General features: G+C 66.0%; 1 protein-coding gene across 1 annotated transcript in view; it reads left to right on the top strand.

Annotated features, from left to right (window-relative positions):
- Positions 1-20,861, top strand: part of TNS3 (tensin 3) — a 109,185-nt gene that overhangs the window by 60,298 nt on the left and 28,026 nt on the right. Inside the window, exons 10-18 of the mRNA XM_028154125.2 lie at positions 86-146; positions 1,332-1,407; positions 6,088-6,217; positions 6,513-6,578; positions 7,455-7,559; positions 14,791-15,960; positions 17,383-17,552; positions 17,887-18,019; positions 18,097-18,180. Of these exons, the coding sequence (XP_028009926.2) occupies positions 86-146; positions 1,332-1,407; positions 6,088-6,217; positions 6,513-6,578; positions 7,455-7,559; positions 14,791-15,960; positions 17,383-17,552; positions 17,887-18,019; positions 18,097-18,180 (1,995 nt within the window). The remainder of the gene's footprint in view (positions 1-85; positions 147-1,331; positions 1,408-6,087; positions 6,218-6,512; positions 6,579-7,454; positions 7,560-14,790; positions 15,961-17,382; positions 17,553-17,886; positions 18,020-18,096; positions 18,181-20,861) is intronic.

Below are 20,861 nucleotides of genomic sequence, written 5' to 3'. Positions count from 1 at the left end.
TCTCGGTCCCCCTCCCGCGGTCCTGCGTGGCTCCTCGCACTCACGGAAGATTCACACCCTCTCTGTCTCCCTCCCCTCCCCGCAGCGTGCAGGCCCTTCCTGAAGCTGTACCAGGCCATGCAGCCCGTCTACACCTCGGGGGTCTAGTGAGTGCACCAGCCTCGGGGGCTTGTCGGGAGGGGCATCGCGCGGCCGGGCCAGCTCTGCAGCAGGCGGGGCGTGGGCAGAGGGTGCCATGGTCAGTCTCCTCGCTGGCTGGTGCTGCGTCCCCGCCGGCTTCACTGCCGCCTCACCGCCTGGCTGTCAGGCTCACCGTGGGGCGTGGACGGGGGCGGGCCCGCTGCTGTGGGGAAGGAAGCTCGGCCGCCTGTGGCAGCCTTTACGGGCGGCCTTTCCCTGCCCTTGGCGTTTAGAGAGGATCGACGCACACGCTCAGAACTTCCTTTTCTTTCCAGTATGTTCTTACTGACTTCAGAGAGGAAGGAGGAGAGAGAGAGAGACATCCACGATGAGAGAGTCATGGATCCGCTGCCTCCTGCACGCCCCCCACTGGGGATCGAGCCCGCACAACCCGGGCCTGTGCCCTGACTGGGAATTGAACTGTGACCTCCTGGTTTGTAGGCTGATGCTTAACCACTGAGCCACGCCAGCCGGACCATGCTCAGAATCTGTGCCCATTCTGGGCTGTTTGGTGTTGGCCTAGCGCAGTGGTCGGCAAACTGCGGCTCTGTTGACTCATGAGTTTGCCGACCACTGCGTAAGGCATTACCTTTACCCAGGAGTTTTGACTTCAGATTAAAGACATTAGTACATTATTAAAATGTTTTTTAAGTGTTTTTCCCTAAGGCAGTGGTCGGCAAACTCATTAGTCAACAGAGCGGCAAACCGCAGCTCATGAGCCGCATGTGGCTCGCAAGCCGCAGTTTGCCGAACACTGGCCTAGTGTGTTTTGAACATTCATGGAAATGAGTGAGGCAGAAAGTGTCCTCGCCTCATGTCGCCCTGAAAACCAGCTGCTTCTCGTTTCTGACTCCCTGGACCCAGGCCGGGGACCGCGCCCCCTCCGCTAACTCCAGAGGCCAAGGCGTGGGCACCGTGTCCTGCCGCGTGCCCCTGCACTCCGGGTGGCCTGCGGGCCCTGCCAAGGCCTCAGCACCTGCCCGCCGGCAGCTTCCGCTCCTGAGCCATGTCCCCGGCGGCTCCCAGGAGCTGGTCGGCCTCGGGATGTTGGTGCAACGCCTGAGTTTTCAGTTGTCGGGTGCTTTTCTCGAAACGCCTTCCTCCCTGAAATCCTGCGATGACGTGACCATCACTTCCTTGTTTTTCCAAAGCAACGTGGGCCCCGAAAACCCGAGTCGCATCTACATCGCCATCGAGCCGGCCCAGCTCCTGAAAGGGGACGTCATGGTGAGTGCGGGCCCGCCCTGCGCCGTGGCCACCGCTCGGGGAGTCACCCTGACAGTGACAGTGAACCTTGGCCCAGAAACCTGTGCGAAGGGGAGGAGTGCCCATTACCTCAGGCAGTTTAGTCTGAGGGAGCCACTGTACCCAAGGGGCAGAGCACATCCAGCCGCTCAGTGTGTCAGCCACTGCCCCCACGGCCACGTTCACAGCCACTCGACGCGTGTCAGCCACTGCCCTCCCCACGGCCACATTCACAGCCACTCGACCCATGTCAGCCACTGCCCTCCCCACGGCCACGTTCCCGACCATGAAGTGCAGCCTTTGTTGGTCAGAGTCCTTTCCGGAAGGATATAAACCGTGGATCTGCCATTAGCAGCCGTGTGAGAGACAGCCGGGTCATCACGGGGCGGCTAATGCTCACATGTGGATTCTCGAGCCAGTTCTGATTCCCAGGGCTGGTTCTCAGGGGAGACAGCTGTCCCATCGTTGCCTTTCATGCATCTTGACTATGGAAAACGTCATGCGTGTGAATAGAAAACGTTATGCGTGTGAAGAATTCTGGGAGGCGTGTGCATAGAGTAGCTTTTGTGGGGCCTGTGGGGCCCAGGGATAGCTTTTTGTTTTATTACAAACGACTCGTTCATCGTTTGAGGATTCTCATGAATTTCCTCTAAAAACCTGGGTTTAAGACCGTTTCTTAGTGGTCGGGAACTCCCATTTTGTCCCACCTGAATTCTCACAGTATCAAGTCAGTGGGGTCAGGAGGACACAGACCCCTGGGCACCCACACCCTGGGCACACTTACCAGGGGAGCAGCCTCCCCAGCCACTGAAAGGGAGGGGCTGTGGGAGGGGGGGGCCTGTGGGAGGGAGGGGCTGTGGGAGGGAGGGGTGCACGGGAGGGAGGGGCTGTGGGAGGGAGGGCCTGTGGAAGGGAGGGGTGCACGGGAGGGAGGGGCTGTGGAAGGGAGGGGTGCACGGGAGGGAGGGGCTGTGGGAGGGAGGGCCTGTGGGAGGGAGGGCCTGTGGGAGGGAGGGGTGCACGGGAGGGAGGGGCTGTGGGAGGGAGGGGTGCACGGGAGGGAGGGGCTGTGGGAGGGAGGGCCTGTGGGAGGGAGGGGTGCACGGGAGGGAGGGGCTGTGGGAGGGAGGGCCTGTGGGAGGGAGGGGTGCACGGGAGGGAGGGCCTGTGGAAGGGAGGGGTGCACGGGAGGGAGGGGCTGTGGGAGGGAGGGCCTGTGGGAGGGAGGGGTGCACGGGAGGGAGGGCCTGTGGAAGGGAGGGGTGCACGGGAGGGAGGGGCTGTGGGAGGGAGGGGGCTGTGGGAGGGAGGGCCTATGGGAGGGAGGGGGAGGGGCACGGGAGGAAGGGGCCGGCGGAAAGGGCCCTCAGGTCCCAGGGTGCTGAAGGGATGAGAAGCCGTGAGGACAGTTTCTCGTGGCTGGGCTTGCTTTTTGTTTTTTAAATATATTTTTATTGATTTCAGAGAGAGAGGAAACATCAATGATGAGGGAATCGTGGGCGGGCTGCCTCCTGCGCCCCCACTGTGCCCTCCTCGCCTCTCCTGTGAGGGCCCCTGGTGACCTCCCACCACCACCTCCTGGAGACACAGCCCTAAACACAGCCTCGGACGCGGGGCAGCACTCCAACGCCCGAATCTGGGGGCGCAGTTCCGCCTGCTTCCCCGTGTTCACCCAGTGAGCCCGCCTGGAAGGTCCTGGCGAGGCCGGGTTCCCTGGATTACCCGGCAGCGCCCGGGAATGGCCACCAGGCTCGCGGGGCACGCGCTCACCCCCAGCTGGACCCCAGGCAGACCCACTCCGAGCTCAGATTCCAGGGGCTGCAGAGGTGCAGGGGTCTGCGGGCCGGGGGCCTGGTGGTGGCCCAGGCGGAGGGTCGAGCTGCAGGTTCCCAGGTGGGGGCGGGGCTCCCGGGCACAGCCAAGGACCAGCGGCCCCTGAGGTCCAGCCTGTGCTGCTGTGCAAATCCCAGGGCTGGTCCCTCCTGAAAGTGACCTGAGGAATCAGCACCGGAAGGAAAAATGCTGGGACAGTCCCGGGAGCGGGGTGGGCGTGTCCCGGGAGCGAGGGGGCGTGTCCCGGGAGCGGGGTGGGCGTGTCCCGGGAGCGAGGGGGCGTGTCCCCGGAGCGGGTGGGTGTGTCCCGGGAGCGAGGGGGCGTGTCCCCGGAGCGGGTGGGTGTGTCCCGGGAGCGAGGGGGCGTGTCCCGGGAGCGGGGTGGGCGTGTCCCGGGAGCGGGTGGGCGTGTCCCGGGAGCGGGTGGGTGTGTCCCGGGAGCGAGGGGGCGTGTCCCGGGAGCGAGGTGGGCGTGTCCCGGGAGCGGGTGGGCGTGTCCCGGGAGCGGGTGGGTGTGTCCCGGGAGCGAGGGGGCGTGTCCCGGGAGCGGGGTGGGCGTGTCCCGGGAGCCGCAGGCCCTTTGGTCTCTGAGTCTCTGAGAGGCTAGACGGGGACCGGTGCCCCTCCGGTCACCTCCCTGGGTCCCCGTGACCCGCGGCCATACGTGCGCTCCGTGCGCCTGCCTGGCCCGCGTTCGGCCGGGCCGCAGCTCTGCAGGTGGCGGAAGTGGCCGAGTGGGATGCGCTCGGCCGTTCTGGGGGGTTCAGGTGTGCCGGCCGCCTTTGGTTTTCCATCCAGAGCGGCCGCCGAGGCCCTGGGAGAGGCCCCGAGCCGCGGGCAGGCTGCCCGCCCCCACCCGCGAGCGGCAGGCTCGGCCTGGCCCTGCGCCACGCTCGCTCGCTCGGGGAGGGTGGGAAAGTGACAGGGGAGCGGCGCTGTGCCTGTCCCTCCTTCCACCCCTGGGCCAGCGCAGGTGACGCCGCCCGCCCGCCGCGCCCGCACACCTGGCGCTGAAGGTCAGCCTCGCTCCCCGCGGGAGGGGCCGGGCTCGGTGCTGTAAACACGCCGGGCGTGGTGTAACCCGGTGAGGAATGCGTGGGGCAGGCCCGTGGGAGCCTGGCCAGCTCCAGAGCCCGCTCGCCGGTAAACACGTCCCGTCCTGCGTGTCTCGTCCTGTGCTGTGCGAGCCTGTGGCCGCTGCGGCTCGGCCCGGCTGCAGGCTCCGTGACGGGACGCTCCAGGGCCTCCCGGAGCAGAGACCGTTTTGCGCTGCTTCCTGCGAGCGCGGGGAAGGGAGGGCTTCCCTCTCCCTGCACTTGGCTCCACGCGGCTGTCGGGCCTCCCTGTCCCCCCACCTCCCCGCTTCCTGCCTGTGCGTCTTTCTCCCTGACGGCCCCTGAGTCCCCTGGGCCTGCTGCGCTGAGTCTCGTCCGCCCGTGGTCTCAGCGCGGGGCCTCAGGTGTGCTCCAGGGGCAGCAGCACCTGCTGACTCCCCTGCGGGAAGGAAGGGCGAGCGGAGCCTGAGTCATCGGCTCGGAGGAACCGGGGTGCGTGCTGCGGGAGGACCAGCCAGCCCGCTGCGGTGGGCGCTTGCTCGGGAGACATTCCTGAGGCCGGTCTAGACAGCCACCCGCACGATGGTGGAACGCTGACTCTCCCAGTCAGGGTGCACTGGGGGCCCCCCAGTTTTTGCGGTCTGTGTTGCCAGCAGAACACAGACCGCAAAAGATGATTCGGGGGGTTGGGGGGGACGGTGCATCTGGGGAGGCTGGCCTAGGGCGTGGGGAGCAGGACTGGCCGACCCTGACCACGCGGGTGCTCCAGGCGGCCCTAGAGATGGAACGCTGACTTTCCCAGTCAGGGTGCACTGGGGGCCCCCTGGGCCCCCATGCTTGGCTGCTGTGGGTGGAGATGAGAAGTGGAGCTGCCCCGATGCGGCCCAGGGATTGGGCCCAGGGTTAGGCCCAGGGGTTAGGCCCAGGGGTTAGGCGGGGCTGTGAGATACCAGCATCTGCAAACAGCAGCTCAGGGTCCGGAGGGTCAGAACCCTCACGTAGGGACCCGCCCCCATGCGTGCCCATCACCGCTCAGAGTTCACCCTGGGCACAGGCAGGTCGGATGTGGCTGTTAGCGAGCAAGTCTGGAGGGTGTGTGTGCCGCCCCCACAGCCGCCGCGTTCTAGCAGTTCATCACCCTCAGACACTCGCGAACCTCACAGACCATCTCTGCCTTCCTCTCTCTCTCTGTCCCTTCCCCCATCTCCTGCCTTCCTCTCTCTCTGTGTCTCTGTGTCTCTGTGTCCCTCCCAAATCTCCTGCCTTCCTCTCTCTGTGTCTCCTCCCATCTCCTGCCTTCCTCTCTGTCTCTGTGTCTCTCCCCCCATCTCCTGCCTTCCTCTCTCTCTCTGTCTCTCCCCCCATCTCCTGCCTTCCTCTCTCTCTCCCTGTGCACTTCCCCCGTCTCTCTCTCACCGCAGCCCATGCACACGCATGCTACACATTACACGCGCTAATGACCACCTGCTTCTTTTGTGGGAACACGGAGCGGTCCGACGACAGAAAAGCCTCCTCGCCAGCGTTTGTTGACGTTGAGGAGAAAGGCCATGGGTTCCACACGGCACCTGTCTCCCCCCGAGACTGCCCTCCGGGGCGTCTGCATGGCCGGGTGGCCCTCTGAGGGCTGAGGATGGGCATTGTGCACCGGGGTTCCCGGGGCCGGCCCGCATAACCTGTGCCCCAGCCCACCTGGCTCTGCTCCCAGCACAGCCCTCCTCGTGCTGTGGCGGCGGCGGGGAGAGGGGCTGTCCCTGCAGCTCCGCTCTCTCCCCAGGTGAAGTGCTACCACAAGAAGTACCGCTCGGCCACCCGTGACGTCATCTTCCGCCTGCAGTTCCACACGGGCGCCGTGCAGGGCTGCGGCCTGGTGTTCGGGAAGCAGGACCTGGACAGCGCCTGCCAAGGTGAGGCCCCGCGGACAGACGGCGTGGGGGCTCCCGCCCGCGGGTGCCTGTGGGATTCTCTCTTCTCCCTGCCCCTCCGCCTGACGACCCAATGGGCCAAACTGTGACCACTGCCAGGAAAGGCGGACAGCTGCCCAGCACGGAAGGCGTTCGAGAGAAACCGAGCCCCGACGTTCCCGTGCCGGGCGCTGGGGCGGCTCTCGGGCCGCGTGTCCTGGTCGGCGGTGGGGACGCCGGCCTCCGTGCCCCCGTCCCTCGCCCCCCGCGTGCACGCTGAAGTCGCTCTCTGTTGCAGATGACCGCTTTCCTGCCAGCGGGAAGATCGAGCTGGTGTTCTCGGCCTCCCCCGAGAGGATTCAAGGTGGGTGCTGGGCGGGGCCTGGCCTGCGGGGGCTGGCATGGGGTCTCGGGACTGTCTCCCACCTTTGCCCGTGTTTGGAAATTTTCATGATACAGGTTTTTTTATTTGTTTTGTGTGTTTTTTCATCCTGACCCGAGGATATTTTTTCCATTGGTTTTTAGAGAGAGTGAAGGGAGGGGAGACAGAGAGAGAGAGACATCGATGTGAGAGACACATCGAACGGTTGCCTCAGATCGGCCCGGGAACCAGCCTGCAACCCGGGTACATGCCCTTGATCGGAATCGAACCTGTGACCCTTAAGTCCCCGGCTGGCGCTGTACCCACTGAGCCACACTGTCCAGGCTCCTGATACAGGTCTTAACCGTAGGCTATTCGACGGTGGCGAGGATGGGCCACGTCTGTCCCCTAAGCTCTGTCCCTGCTCCCGGGGCGGTTACACCAGATGTTTACTCTCCTCCTGAACGAACAACCGATGTTTCTGAAGAAGATCCGCGCTCTGGCGTCGGCACACGTTGGTGTTTAAAGGCGATTCTCCTGGAAACGCACTGGGAGAGCCCCAGCCCTTCTCCCTCAGCTTAGGTTCCTTTCCTCCTGAGATCCATGCATGTGAGCCGTTCAACCCGCGTTCACGCGTGTGTGATGGTCGCCCTCCTGGCTCGGCCCCGACAGGCGGGAGCTTGTGAGCCCGGCCGCACGCCGTGGACTGAGGGCCAGCGCCGCCTTTCCTTCCTGCAGCATCCTTGCAATCCGGACGGTGGGTGCTCGCATGGTGATGCCAGGCCTGGAGGGCAGGGCTGACCAGGAGCGCAGCCCCATCGTCGGCACGAGCTTGAGCCACCGGCTCGGCTGACTGGTCCCCATCCCCGCCCCCCTCAGGCTGTGAGCATTTCCGCAGCGACCATGGCGTGAGCGTAGACTTCAACACGGCCGACCCCCTGATCCGCTGGGACTCCTACGAGAACCTGGGAGCTGACGGCGAAGGTGCGTCTGGGGGTCTGGCATCGTCATCACGTTGGGTCAGAACGGTCCCCGAGGAACCGGGAGGCTGGGAACCCCACCCTCTGTGTGGAGGGCAGCACCCACGCCCTTGGGGGTTCGGGGTGCTCGCGAGATCAGGCTTGGTGACTTGGGTCAGGCTCTTGGTGGGGCTGCGATGGGCGGTGGCCGGTCAGTAAGACGACCAGCTAGAAGCTTCCCTGCCGGACGGTGTACAGCCTGTCGCCAGGGACCGGCTCCCCTCCCCGCCTTCCCGTTGCACACGAGGCGTCAGGGTCGGGTGGGGGGGCGGTTTGTTTCTGTGTCGCCCCTTCCCCACACCTGCTCTCCGTTCACCTCGGAATGTGCCCTCTGGTTGGGGCTGCCGTAAAGCAGGGAAGGGCTGTGCGTGCGGGTTTACGGGGAGAGGCCACAGGAGGTGATGGATGTCAGTGGGCACAGGTGTCTCCTAGGCTCCTGAGAACTCAGTGGTTCATCTCTTTCAACCAGAGACTGAGAACAGACCCTGGTGACGGGCAGACCCAGGCCTCTCCCCGCAGGTGCACTTCCTCCTGAGGGGCGGGCCCAGGCCTCTCTCTGCAGGTGCACTTCCTCCCGAGGGCGGGCCCAGGCCTCTCTCTGCAGGTGCACTTCCTCCTGAGGGCGGGCCCAGGCCTCTCCCCGCAGGTGCACTTCCTCCTGAGGGCGGGCCCAGGCCTCTCCCCGCAGGTGCACTTCCTCCCGAGGGCGGGCCCAGGCCTCTCCCCGCAGGTGCACTTCCTCCTGAGGGCGGGCCCAGGCCTCTCTCTGCAGGTGCACTTCCTCCTGAGGGGCGGGCCCAGGCCTCTCCCCGCAGGTGCACTTCCTCCTTGTGGGGCTCAGACATCCTGGCAGGAAAAACCGCCGCCTTTAAATACGTGATCATGGAACCAGGAGCGGCGAGAGAAGGGCCAGGGTGCAGTGCTGTGTGCCCCCACGCAGGCCCTCCCCCTGCCGTGGTCTCAGCAGAGGCCTGGGCCTTCCTCGGAAGGTGTGCAGAGCGAGCAGACCAGGGCCCTGGGGAGGGTACGCGGCGCGTTGTGGGGGGAAGGGGGAGGGAATTGTGCCATCCGCAGCCACAGGACCTCGCAGGGCCCAGGGGAGGGAGGCGGAGGCGGAGGCGGAGGCGCCTGGCTGGGTTCGGAGGAGGCAGTGGAGGAGGCAGTGAACTTGGCACTGGCTGGCAGGGTGAGGGGAGGCCTGGAGCCGGGCCCTGCCTAGAGGAGCTTTTCTCCGCCTCCTGGGCCTCCAGGGTTCAAATTTCACCAAACCTGATTGCACTAAGCCCCACCTCGTGTTTACATTGCCCGCCTTTTGGGGAGTCAAAGTCCCCTGCTCAGCCAACAGGCTCCACCTTCTGTGCTCCTGCTCACGGGGCGGGAGGCCGCGGGGTGGGGAGAGGGAGGCCGGCCCTCGGGAGGCACGCCCCCCGGGATTCGGTTCCTCTGGGCTGGAGCTTTCTTCCCGGAAAAGGAAAAGCGGGTCCCACATAGACTGAGGGCCGCTGGGCGGTGTGGAAGGTAGGCAGGCATGTGCCCGTATATGCATGTGTGCGTGGCTGTGTGCATGCATGTATGTGTGTGGGGTGGGTGGGTGGCTTCTGCAAAGCCACCAGCACCGGGACAGCCGTTCTGCCTGGGGCTGCGCAGCAGACAGCGCGTCTGAGGCGGGAGATGGTGCTGCTGGGGGCACAGAGGAGGCTGGGAGTGAGCGACAGGCCCGCCTCGGGGAGGGAGACTTGGTTCTTGGTGAGCGGTGTTACCGCTGCCCCTCGGGATGGAAGGGTGGAGGCGGGCGTGTCTGAAAGGCCGGCTGCGCTGCAGAGGCTGCCAGGCCGGTGCCCCGGGCCTGCCAGCGGGTTGGGGCACGGGAGAGGGGCCGTGCTGCCCCCGCAGTCGCCTCGTCCAGTCGCCACGTCCAGGACATGCCAGCCACAGCCGCTCCGTGTCCCCACCGCTGCATCACGCTGTAGCGGCTGCATTCCGGAGCCGCGCCCGGGTCACCAGGAGCCGGAGCCTCCCCGAGGTTGGGTCCCACAGGGCACGCCCCTTCCCGGGAGGCGTCTGCTTCTGCTGGAACGCCCCCCTCCTCCGCCTGCTCTTCTCTCCAATCTGTCTCTCCAGGGAGTTAAGGCTGCTCGCTTCCGAAGACATTGGCACAGCCCCTGGCGGGCATGGTGGCCGGTGGCACTGCCAGAGCCTCCCGCCTGGCAGCTCAGGCCGCTCTGAGTTTGGGGCTCGGCTGTGAGTTTGGGCCTTGGTTCTGAGTTTGGGGCTCGGCTGTCAGTTCGGGGCTCAACTCTGAATTTGGGGCTCAGCTCTGAGTTTGCAGATCAGCTCTGAGTTTGGGGTTTGGCACTGAGTTTGGGGTTCGGCTCTGAGTTTGGGGCTTGGCTCTGAATTTGGGGTTCAGCTCTGAATTTGGAGGTTCTGCTCTGTGTTTGGGATCTTGGCTTTGAGTTTGGTGCTCAGCTCTGAGTTTGGGGCTCGGATCTGAATTTGGGGGCTTGTTCTGAATTTGGGGGTTCGGCTCTGAGTTTGGGGCTCAGCTCTGAGTTTGGGGGTTCAGCTCTGTGTTTCGGGTCTTGGCTCTGAATTTGGGGGCTCAGCTCTGAGTTTGGGGCTCAGCTCTGTTTGGTGCTCAGCTCTGAGTTTGGGGGTTCAGCTCTGTGTTTGGGGTCTTGGCTCTGAGTTTGGGGCTCAGCTCTGTGTTTGGGGCTCGGCTCTAAGTTTGGGGCTCAGCTCTGAATTTGGGGCTCGGCTCTGAGTTTGGGCTTGCCAGGCAGGCATCCTCAGGAAGAGAAGCGAGGTGCTGTGGGGGGCACTTCTGGAAGCCCGCCTGGGGGAGCAGAGGCGTTTATCTGTCAGAGGGGCAGGCCGCACGTCACGCCCTGGGGTCTTAGTGGTCTGTCACCATCCTTGGCTGTTCCTATTTTTATTAAAAGAGGCAAAGGACGCGCTGCAGCTGACCGTCAGCCGCCCGGGGTTTGCCAGCTGAAGGGATGTTCTCAGAAGCCCAGGGCGGGCGGGCGGGCGGGCGGGCGGCTCTGGGCCCTGGTTCTCTCCATGGCGGGAAGCAGTGTCATCCAAAGGCAGGTGCGTGGGTACCTAGCGGGAGGCGGGCTCTGTTGCAGGGAGGTGAAAGCAGATCTGGCAGCAGTTAGAGCGCGGCTGCAGCGTCCCAGGACGGACGGACAGACTGCACGTGGCCTGGGCCTGGGCCAAGTCATGGCAGTGACTTACGGGACCTGGATAAGTTTTTAAATTCGTTCTCCAGCGTAGCTCTCTGAGCATGGGTGGAGCTGGGTCATGCACGCCCATTGGTCAGACACGAGGGGACTCTCCCGTCCCCCAGCCTCTGCGCCCCGTGATGCCCAGCGAGGCACCAAGAGGCCCAGTAACTCACCCGAGGCCACACGGCTGGGGCCGGCCCGGGTGCCAGCCCAGATGGACGATGCCAGAAAGTCCGGAAGGGGAGGGAGACAGGCAGCTGCGCCACGGACGGAGAAGGCCACAGCTGATGCGCAGGGAGGCCAGGGCCAGGCCGCCTCCCAGGGAAGAGCCATGTTGCTGCCGGGGGTCCGGGAGGTCCTGGAGGGGGAGCGGGGAGCGCGGGGGCAAGAGCAAGGAGGAGGGAGCCCCGGCGGGTGGGCTCATTCTGCCGGGCGCCTCAGTGCTGTCTTGATTTCATGAACATTTTTATTTTATTTTTTGAAAGACTTTTTTATTGATCTCAGAGAGGAAGGGAGAGGGAGAGAAACATCAATGATGAGGGAGAATCACTGATTGGCTGCCTCCTGCACGCCCCCTACTGGGGATCGAGTCCACAACCCAGGCATGTGTCCTGACCAGGAATCAAACCCTGACCTCCTGGTTCATAGGTTGACGCTCAACCACCGAGCCACGCCGGCCGTGCTCACGATCGTTTTTACATTGAGGTGTGATTTGCATGCGGAGAAGTTCACTCTGTTTAGTGCACAGTCGTAGGAGTTTGGCCTGTCCTGAACCCACCCTTCCTTCTCACGTCATTCCCTGCAGGTTCCTGCCTCCCCCCTCGTCCCCCCCTCATCCCCCCTCCCCCCACCCCGTGCCGGGCAGGGCAGAGTCGAGCCTGTGGAGCTGTGTTCGTGCAGAGCGTTGGGCGCAGAGGCAGATGGTGGAGCTGTCTCTCCTCTGGACACTCCTCCTGGGGGGCCAAGGCCGTGGCGCCCTCTGTGGCCACAGGGAGCTGTGGAGACGGTTCCACCAGCGCCTCCACCGTGGGGACATCTGGACGTGCTGGATGGTGTGGCTGGTGGCCAGGGGAGTGAGTCGCCTGGAAGGCCGCTGGAGGGCGCCCGCGGGGGCTGCGGGGGCCGTGTCTAGAGGAGGCCCATCCCGCAGTGGCTCAGGCGGGCGGGTGGGGCCGTCCTTCATGGGCTGTGCCTGGGGGGCGAGCTGAGCAGCCATGGGAACCGGCCGGGGCAAAAGTGCACGTCCACCCAGCAGCTGCCAAGCCCAGGACCGGGGCGGGGGGGGGGGGGGGGGCAGAATGGAGACAGGGTGCTTGAGTCGTTGCTAAGGAATGGCGTGTGTGCGTGTGGAGTGGCGTGTGTGCGTGTGGAATGGCGTGTGTGCGTGTGGAACGGCAGAGAAAACATTCAGGCGAATTCCTTTCTGACGTTAAATTGCTGATTGCACAGAAAGTGGTGGGTTGGGTTTGGGATTCCTACGTTTTAAGGGGCAGGAAGCAGGGCGAGGCGGGTTGGAATTCCTGGGGGGTGTCCAGCGGGTTCCATCGCAGCGCCCCCCCAGCCCCCCAGCCTCTGATTCTCACCTGTGCGGCTGCCAGCCCCTGCGGCTCCGCATTGCGGGGGAGTCGGTGGGACCCTCCGGCGGCCGCTGCCCTGGCTCCCGGGGGTGCTGGGATGAGCTGTGGGCTTCACACCCAGTTTCGGGCTCTCTCTTCCTCTGACATGGAAATAACCCGCCTAGAGCGGCCTTCCCGGCCACACCCCTTCTCTCATCCGCTCCCTCTTCCCGCCTCTGCCCATTGACCGCCTGGGAGGAGCGGTGCACCTGCCTCCCCTCCCCTCTGCTCCCGCCCCGCCCCAGGCCGCCCGCCTGTGAGGACCCCCCAGGCGCCCCTTGTCCCTGGCTGTCAGCACCCGCAGCCCGGCCTGTGCTGGGTGAGCCCTGTGCCGTCTGAGAGCACGTTCCCACAGGAGGGAGAGGTTCTCGGACAGCATTGCCAAAGAATCTCAGAAAACGGGGGGGAGGGGGGTGTAGATGCAAATACCCCACCCCCTCCTGCCCGGAGACCGCCCGCTTCTCCGCGGAAGACTTGCGGGGGGAGGGGGCACTCCAGCTCTTTCACAGTGAAAAGGTGCTTTTCTTAAAAATGGATGTATTTTAATGATTTTTTTTTTTTTTAGCGAGAGAGAGGAAGGGAGAGGGATAGAGATGGAAACCGATGAGAGAGATCATAGATCGGCTGCCTCCTGCACCACCACCACCCCCCCCCCCCCGGGGATGGAGCCCGCAACGCGGGCATGTGCCCTGACTGGGAATCGAACCGGTGGCCTGTTGGTTCCTGGCTCGACGCTCAACCGCTGAGCTACACCGGCCGGGCAGAAGGTTGGTGTTTTAAGTAAACCTGTCACCAAGGAGGCAGGTTCACAGAGGCAGTGCTGGGAGAGCCCAGGGGGCTGGCTTTTTGCTGGAAGCTGGGCTGGGGTATTACTTTCAGTTCTGCACCTTCGGGGTTGCTCAGTGGTTAGCATTTGGAAGGAGTGCCTTTATCTGGCTGATCCTTAACACATCTATGAGCGTACACCTGGGCACACGCCTGTGAGCCCACACCTGGGCACACGCCTGTGAGCCCACACCTGGGCACACGCCTGTGAGCCCACACCTGGGCACACGCCTGTGAGCCCACACCTGGGCACACGCCTGTGAGCCCACACCTGGGCACACGCCTGTGAGCACACACCTGGGCACACGCCTGTGAGCACACACCTGGGCACACGCCTGTGAGCACACACCTGGGCACACGCCTGTGAGCCCACACCTGGGCACACGCCTGAGTGCACAGGTGGACACTGGTTAATTTGTGCTCAGCCGTGATGGGAAGGAACGTTTTCCTCTTTCTGGGGCGGCCTCGTTTTCTTCAGTTACTTTGGAAGTATTTTCTGAGAAGCTCTCCCTCCTGTGAGAAAGTGCCTGTCAGAAGCAGGGGCTCAGGGCGGGGGGAGGAGGAGCGGTGACGCAGCCGCCGCCCTGTAATGAGGCACGCTCGTCCTCCGGCCCTCCATGCTGCGCCTCCGTGCGTCCCTGGGCAGGGACGGGCCGTGTCTGTGAAGGCCCCAGGGAGGTCCGCTGGGAGGGGCCTGGGTGCTGGTCGCTGGAGGGGCCCTCCCGCACATCCAGGGCCGCATTTCTCCTTCCTGGCCGTTGTATGGAGATGGGGGCACGGAGTCGGCGTCCGTGTCTGAGTCCTGCCCCTCGTGCTTCGGGCCCCTCCCTGGCCCAGAGACGCCGCGCTAGCAGGAAGACCGAGGCCGGTCCTGCCCTGTCTCTCCATCAAGGACACACGCAGACGTGAGCAGGTCCCAGCGCCGTCTGTCCAGCAGGAGTGCGCCCGCTCAGTGGGTGCTCATGGCTGGGAGGGGAGCCTGCCGATCCCCGGGGCTTTGTTCCTGCTTGATGTTCGGGGATTAGCAGGCAGAGCTGAGCTCAGCATCCCACCTGCTGGTGAAGCTAACGGGCCCTCCGGCAGGGGACCCTGAGCGACCGTCTCTGCATAAAAAGACGGAAGTGGCCCTGGCTGGATGGAGTGTCAGCCTGCAGACTCAAGGGTTCCGGGTTCGATTCCCGGTCAGGGCTCCATCCCCAGTGTGGGGTGTGCAGGAGGCAGCAGATCGATGATTCTCTCTCATCATTGATGTTTCTATCTCTCTCTCCCTCTTCCTTCCTCTCTGAATCAATAAAAATATATTTTAAGGAAGAAAAAAGAAAAATTCCTTTAAAAAAAAAAAAGGAAAAAGGCAGAACTGTCCGGGGCCTGGCACAGTTCACTGAGCTGCTTTCCGCGGGCTTTTGGGTGCAGAGCTGGGGGCCTGGTCCTGTGCGCTGTCCATTAGGAGCGGAGTTGTCTGGACGATGCCACACCATTCCCGGGCCCCGCCCGCTGACTGACCCCTCCCGTCCCCTCCCTCCAGTGCTGCACACGCAGGGCCCCGTGGACGGCAGCTTGTACGCCAAGGTGAGGAAGAAGAGCGCCCCGGACCCCGGCGTCCTGGGGGGGGCCCCAGCCGTCCCCGCCGCCAGCAGCCCGGACCACAGCGACCACACCCTCTCAGTGAGCAGCGACTCGGGCCACTCCACGGCCTCGGCGCGGACCGACCGGACCGAGGAGCCCCCGGCCCCGGGACCCCAGCGGGGTCTGAGCCCCCGGGAGAAGGCCGAGCTGGATCAGCTGCTCAGTGGCTTTGGCCTAGAAGATTCCAGAAGCCCCCTCAAGGACATGACCGATGCCTGCAGCAAGATCAGCGGGACGCGTCACGTCGTGCCGGCCCAGGTCCACGTGAACGGGGACGCCACGCCGAAGGACCGGGAGACGGACATCCTGGACGACGAGGTGCCCGGCCACGACCTGCGCAGCGTGGGCAGCGTGGGGACCCTCTCCTCCTCGGAGGGACACCCGTCGGCCGCCCTGGGCCCCTTCGCCGGCCACCAGAGCAGCCACAACTCGCTCCTGTCGGACGGATTTGGCGGCAGCGCCGGAGAAGACCAGCACGGCGCCCACGTCCCGGACCTGGGCCTCGGCGGGGAGCCCTTGTACGCTCGGGAGGCGTTCGGGGGCTGTGAGCCCAAGCAGCCGCAGCCCGCGCTCCGGGCGCCCTGCGCGCTGGCCCAGACGCAGGCCTACGAGCCGAGCGGCTACTCCACGCAGACCTGGGTGCGCCAGCAGCAGATGGTGGCCACCCACCAGTACAGCTTCGCCCCCCACGGGGAGGCCCGGCTCGTCGCCCGAGGCACGGCGGACAGCCCCCGCGTGGCGCAGGCCCAGCCGGGGCTCCCGGTCATCCCCACCCGGGGGGCCAGCAGCGGACCACACCCCCCTGAAGCCCAGCGGCCCTCCCCCGGCAAAGCCAGGCTCCCAGGCGTCAGCGTTGTCAACGGGACTGGCCCGGAGCCCGGCCCGGCCCCCTCCCCGGGCTCCCCGACCCTGGACATCGACCAGTCCATCGAGCAGCTCAACAGGCTGATCCTGGAGCTGGACCCCACCTTCGAGCCCCTCCCCACCCACATGAACAAGCTGGGCAGCCTGGCCGGCGGCCGCCTGCAGGACCGAGGAGAGGACCCCGGCAGGGCCCCCGGGCAGCAAGGTGAGCTGCGCTTCCTGGGCGCACATTCGCGCGTCGTGCTTCGCGGCGCAGCCTTGGGGGCGGGGTGGAGGCGGCAGCTGGCCCTGGGCATAGGCTGGGGCAGGGAAGCCCCTGTGCCATCCTGGCGGTGAGAGGCCCCTGAGCTGCCCCAGGAGCGGGTGGCTGAGCGCCGGTCAGGTCCTGCCAGTGGGTGGGGGGGCGTGTGGAGGGACGATGGGGAGAGCAGGTTCCGGAGAGCAGGGCTGAGGTGGCGGAACCCAGGACGCGAGCTCCAGGGCCCAGCACAGGCAGTGCAGCCTGGTGGGGACCCTCGTGCACCCTGCAGCCGAGGGGTCCGTGCCCAAGGAGCCGGGCCTGCAGGGCCCAATCCCCGAGATGCGGCGGGAGGACCGGTGCGGGCCGTCCTGCCCAGCTAGTCCTGGGAAGGCCAGGTGACCGCAGTGGGCAGGCAGTGACCTACAGTGTGGACGGGACGGGGGTCAGGGCTTAGGACCACCCACTGGCTTTAGCTTCATAGGTTTTCCCGTGGATGGAACGCGTCCCTAGTGACTCCTGATTCTTGTGGTGAGGAAGGACCGAGCGCGAGGGGCTGGGAATGCCCGCTCCTCGGAGGGTCGTGCTGAAATGGTTTGGGAAACGCACCACTTCAGTTCCTGGAATTGTTCTTTTAAAGATTTTTAATATCACTACTGACTTTTAGAGGAAGGGAGAGAGAAACGTGACCCGCTGCCTCCTGCTTGTGCCCCAACCAGAGATGGAAGCCCAGCCCAGGCCCGTGTCCAGGAATCGAACCTGCAGCCGTGGGCGCAGGGGGTGACGTTCCCACTCAGGGAGCCCCCGCAGGGCAGTGACTTTAGCTTTGCTTTGAGAGCGTCTCCAGCTCCTTTTGTTACAAAGTGACTCAGTGGCACGACGGGGGGAGGACCTGAAGGCCAGCCCAGACCCGCAGAGTCCTCCACGCGGCCGTCACTCGTCCTGCAGTTCAGCCGCAGGACGCTCAGCCCTGTGGCCGCCTCTGGCAGGAAGCACGGCCGTTGGGGGGTGTCCTGCTCTCGGACCAGTCACGTCAGCAGGTTCCTATCAGCAAACAGACACTAACCGTCAGACCTCTGTGACACTTGGAAATGACCTTGACCTTCTGGCAGGAAGGCTGTGCACAGCTGACCCCGAGCCACAAATGGCCCAAACACAGGCCTGGCTCTTGGCCTCAGGCAGGCAAAGTGGGCAGTGGGCAGGCAGAGTGGGCAGAGCGGGCAGTGGGCAGGCAGAGCGGGCAAAGTGGACAGACAGCAGGCAAAGTGGGCAGGCAGAGCGGGCAGGCAGAGCGGGCAGTGGGCAGGCAGAGTGGGCAGTGGGCAGGCAGAGCGGGCAGAGCGGGCAGTGGGCAGGCAGAGCCCCGCAGCCATGTGTCTCTCCTCACAGGCTCCCCGGGGGACGAGCTGCTGCGCAGAAGGCTCCGGAAGCCGAGCCTCGGGCAGTACGACAACGACACGGGAGGGCCGGCCTTCTCCCAGGGCGGGTGGGGCACACCCCTGGGCGCGGAGCGGGCTCCGGGCCGGGCGCCTTTCCTGTCGCCAGCAGATGCCAAGGAGGTACGGCCACCACCCCCACCGCAGCCCCTCCCCCACCGCGGCCCCTCCCCCACCGCGGCCCCTCCCCCACCGCGGCCCCTCCCCCACCGCGGCCCCTCCCCCACCGCGGCCCCTCCCCCACCGCGGCCCCTCCCCGCCCACCCGTCCCCCAGGGCTCCTCCTGAGCGCCAGGGGTGCGGTGGGGGGCTTAGGGGGGCGGCTGCCGACTCCCGGTCACTCTGCCCCTGACCCCCGGGAGGGGCTGTGGACGGGGAACCAGCCCCGTCCCCCGTCCCCCGTCCCCACCCTCAGCCCGCTGACGGAGGGCGGCCTCCCGGGGCCGTGTCACTTCCAGACGGTGACCCCTGCGCATCCTCCAAACCTCGATGAGGGTGGGGTTGACGGCAGGGCCTTCTCTCCGAGCAAGACCGGCAGCGGCTCTGCGTCGCCCACCCCGGCGTTTCCCGTGTCTCCGCTGACACCGTACGGTGAGCACGGAGGGAAGGCGCCCCTGTCCCCGCCCTGCCTCTGGGGTCACGGGCTGCTCACCCCGCGTCTCTTCCAGTGACCACGCCCCCGCACCACCCCGCGTTCAGCCCGCCCGGGCCCCAGACGGGCAGCGCCAGCGGCCTGTACAGAGCGGCTCACGGTAAGGCCCGCCTCCCTCTCCTGGGCTGTGCCACGCTCAGCGGGGAGCGAGGGTGGCCCTGACGGGGAGGTGAGGGACGCACCCTGCCGCCCGCGGGGGTGGCATCGGCGACGCGTCTCCGTCCGCCGCCCAGTGCGGCTGAGTGTCTGTGAGGAGGGTTATTGGGAAGGTCACAGTGACCTTGGCAGCCGAGCAGCAGGGCGTGACGCGGAGAAGAAACGACCCCTTTAGAGGAAGGGGCCCCCGGCGCTCGTGCGGCGAGGCAGCCCTCGCCACGGCCTCGTGCCCCCGACCGTCCTGGCCCTTGTGTCCCCGACGCTGGGCACTGCCCTCGAGCTTCCAGGCATGGCCGCTGCTGGGGTGGGGCAGCTTCTGGAGCGTTCCGTGCCCGGCCGCGTCAGATGCCCGGGCAGGGCGGGCGGGAGTGGCAGCTGCGCGGCGATGCAGGTGCTCGCCACCCCCCTCCTCCCGCTGCGCCTTCCCCAGGAAGCAAGGAGACCCGGTGCCCGTCCGTCCAGGGAGAGTCACTCCCGGGCGAGGCCTGGTCAGCCTCACAGCCCGACACTAGAACCTTCTCCGGCTGCACCCTTCCCGGGCCGGGCTCGCTCTTCTGTGGCGCTTTCGTGAACTGGACTGAGAATGTTTGCAAGGGGCCTGGGAGCGGGTGTGGGTGGTGGCGTGTGTGACGTGTGCAGGCGTGTGTGACGCGTGTGGGGCCCTCGGTGGCTTTGCCTGTGCGGAGCTGAGGGGCAGGCCCCGTGCATCGCGTCACGTCACGGCGTGCGTGTGCTCAGTCCTCGTGTCTGGTGTGCACGGGTGTCTGTCTGCAGGCCTCGTCCCTGAGTGGGACCCACACAGCAGGTGTGGAGCAGGAGAGAGGGAAGGTGGCCGCTGGAAACTACGTGAAAATGAGCCGCGGAGGCGGGCGGGCGGGCGGGGCCAGCGCCGACCGGGTCTGTGCGCGGCGGTCCGCGGGCCGGGTCAGCGGGTGCAGCTGCGGGACGAGGGGCGGCTCGCTGTCGGACATGGTCCCCGTTGCCGCCCCTCCGCGGCCAGGCCCCTGCTGCCTCTTTTGGCCGAGGAGCCTGTCCCCTGAGCTGGTGCCCAGCGCCTCGCCCTCTGGGCCGTCCTGGCGTCTGGGCGCCTGGCCGTCATTCGAGGGGCCCGCGGGTATCCCCTCAGCACCTGCTGTCCTGGTTCTGAGCCCGCAGGCGGGAGGGGGGCGGGGGACCAGGACAGGGTGGCCGGCGTGGGCGCCCCGAGCTCGCGGTCCTGCCCCTGTGCGGGCGCTGCTGGGGCGTCTGTGAACGAGAGAAACGACGCTGTGCTCGCCGCTGGGCCAGCCTTGGCCGTGCACGTGGAGTGAGATGGAGCTGTGATTCCAGACCCTCCAGGGCAGCCCGGGCCGACTCGTTGAGCCCTGGGTCGGAGGAGCGGGCGGTCTGCGCCCCGAAGGCCGGGTGTGGGCATTGGGGTCCGGGACCCACAGCAGGCGCCCTGGTCTGTAGGGTGGTTGGGGGTCAGGCCGCTGAGAACAGGTGATCTGAGGGTGTGCAGGCGGCCCTGGCCCGTGAAACCTGGGTGTTTCCCTTCCGGAGTGCCCGCCCGCGCCCCTGCGGGCTTCCCTTCCCTTCCCAGGCCTCTGAGCCGGGCCTGTGCGGACGGCACGCTCGCAGCCTGGAGTGGGGAGGGAGGTGCCCATCCTCACGGCCCCACGCTCTGCGGGACTCGCTGGGGAAGAGCTGGGGTGAGAGCTGAGGAGGGTCAGCCCCCCTGAGTGGCTGAGGGACGTGGGGGCGTAGACGGGTCGCCAGGCCTCAGCCTTTGTGACTGGCTGTGACCAGCCTGTCGGAGCATGGGGGGTGTTCACCCTGGAACCTGGTGGCCCCAAACTAGGGTGCCCCCCTGCCGAGCATCCTGTTTGGGTTAGATCCTGCCACGTTTCAGTTCGTTCTCATAGACTTATCACGACACATGTGTGTACCGTGTGTGTGTGTGTGTGTGTGTGTGTGGTCACGGCTGTGCCTGGCCGAGGTCTTCGTGGCTTTCTGAGCACTTACACATGTGCACATGCAGAGGAAGAGGAAGCTTGTGGAAACCCCAAAGCCAGGAGAGTTCCGTCCTTTGGACAAAAGGCAGGGCCTTGCGGAGGGCGTGCCGGGGGCGGGTGGGTCAGAGGTCAGATGCAGGGGCCGCTGCCGGTGCTTCCAGGGGAGCGTGCGGTGGGCCACGTGACGCGGGCGCAGTGAGGTCTGCCTGTCTGCGGTCCCTTCTCTGCGGACGTGGAGCTGGATTAGCAGGGCCTCCCTGGTGCTGGACAGGCGGCTCCCGGACAGCGGGGTGGGGGCGTCAGAGTGGCCAGGCTCTGACGGCGGCCTGGTCACTGGGGCTTTCTGAGATTCCCCTTCGTTTGTCATACGTGCGGGTCACGGAGGCGCCCTCTCTGTCCCAGGCTGCCCTCCTGCGACACGCCGGTAGTGGGGGAACCTGGGTCCCCCTTCACAGAGTGGCACCAGACAGGCAGAGCCCCGGGGGGTGACGCACAGAGGCCCCCGGACCCATGGGCCTGCGGGCACGCCAGGGGCTGGCGGGCGTGGAAGGCTGTCCCGCTGATCCTTAGGACGGCTGGGCCCGGAGGGGGCACCCAGGGGCACGCCCCGTCCCCGCCCGCTCCGGGCACC

This window comes from Eptesicus fuscus, chromosome 14 (genome assembly GCF_027574615.1).
Source record: "Eptesicus fuscus isolate TK198812 chromosome 14, DD_ASM_mEF_20220401, whole genome shotgun sequence".
NCBI lineage: Eukaryota > Metazoa > Chordata > Mammalia > Chiroptera > Vespertilionidae > Eptesicus > Eptesicus fuscus.
Note: the sequence above shows the minus strand (reverse complement) of the source record. Positions and strands in the feature narration are given on the sequence as shown.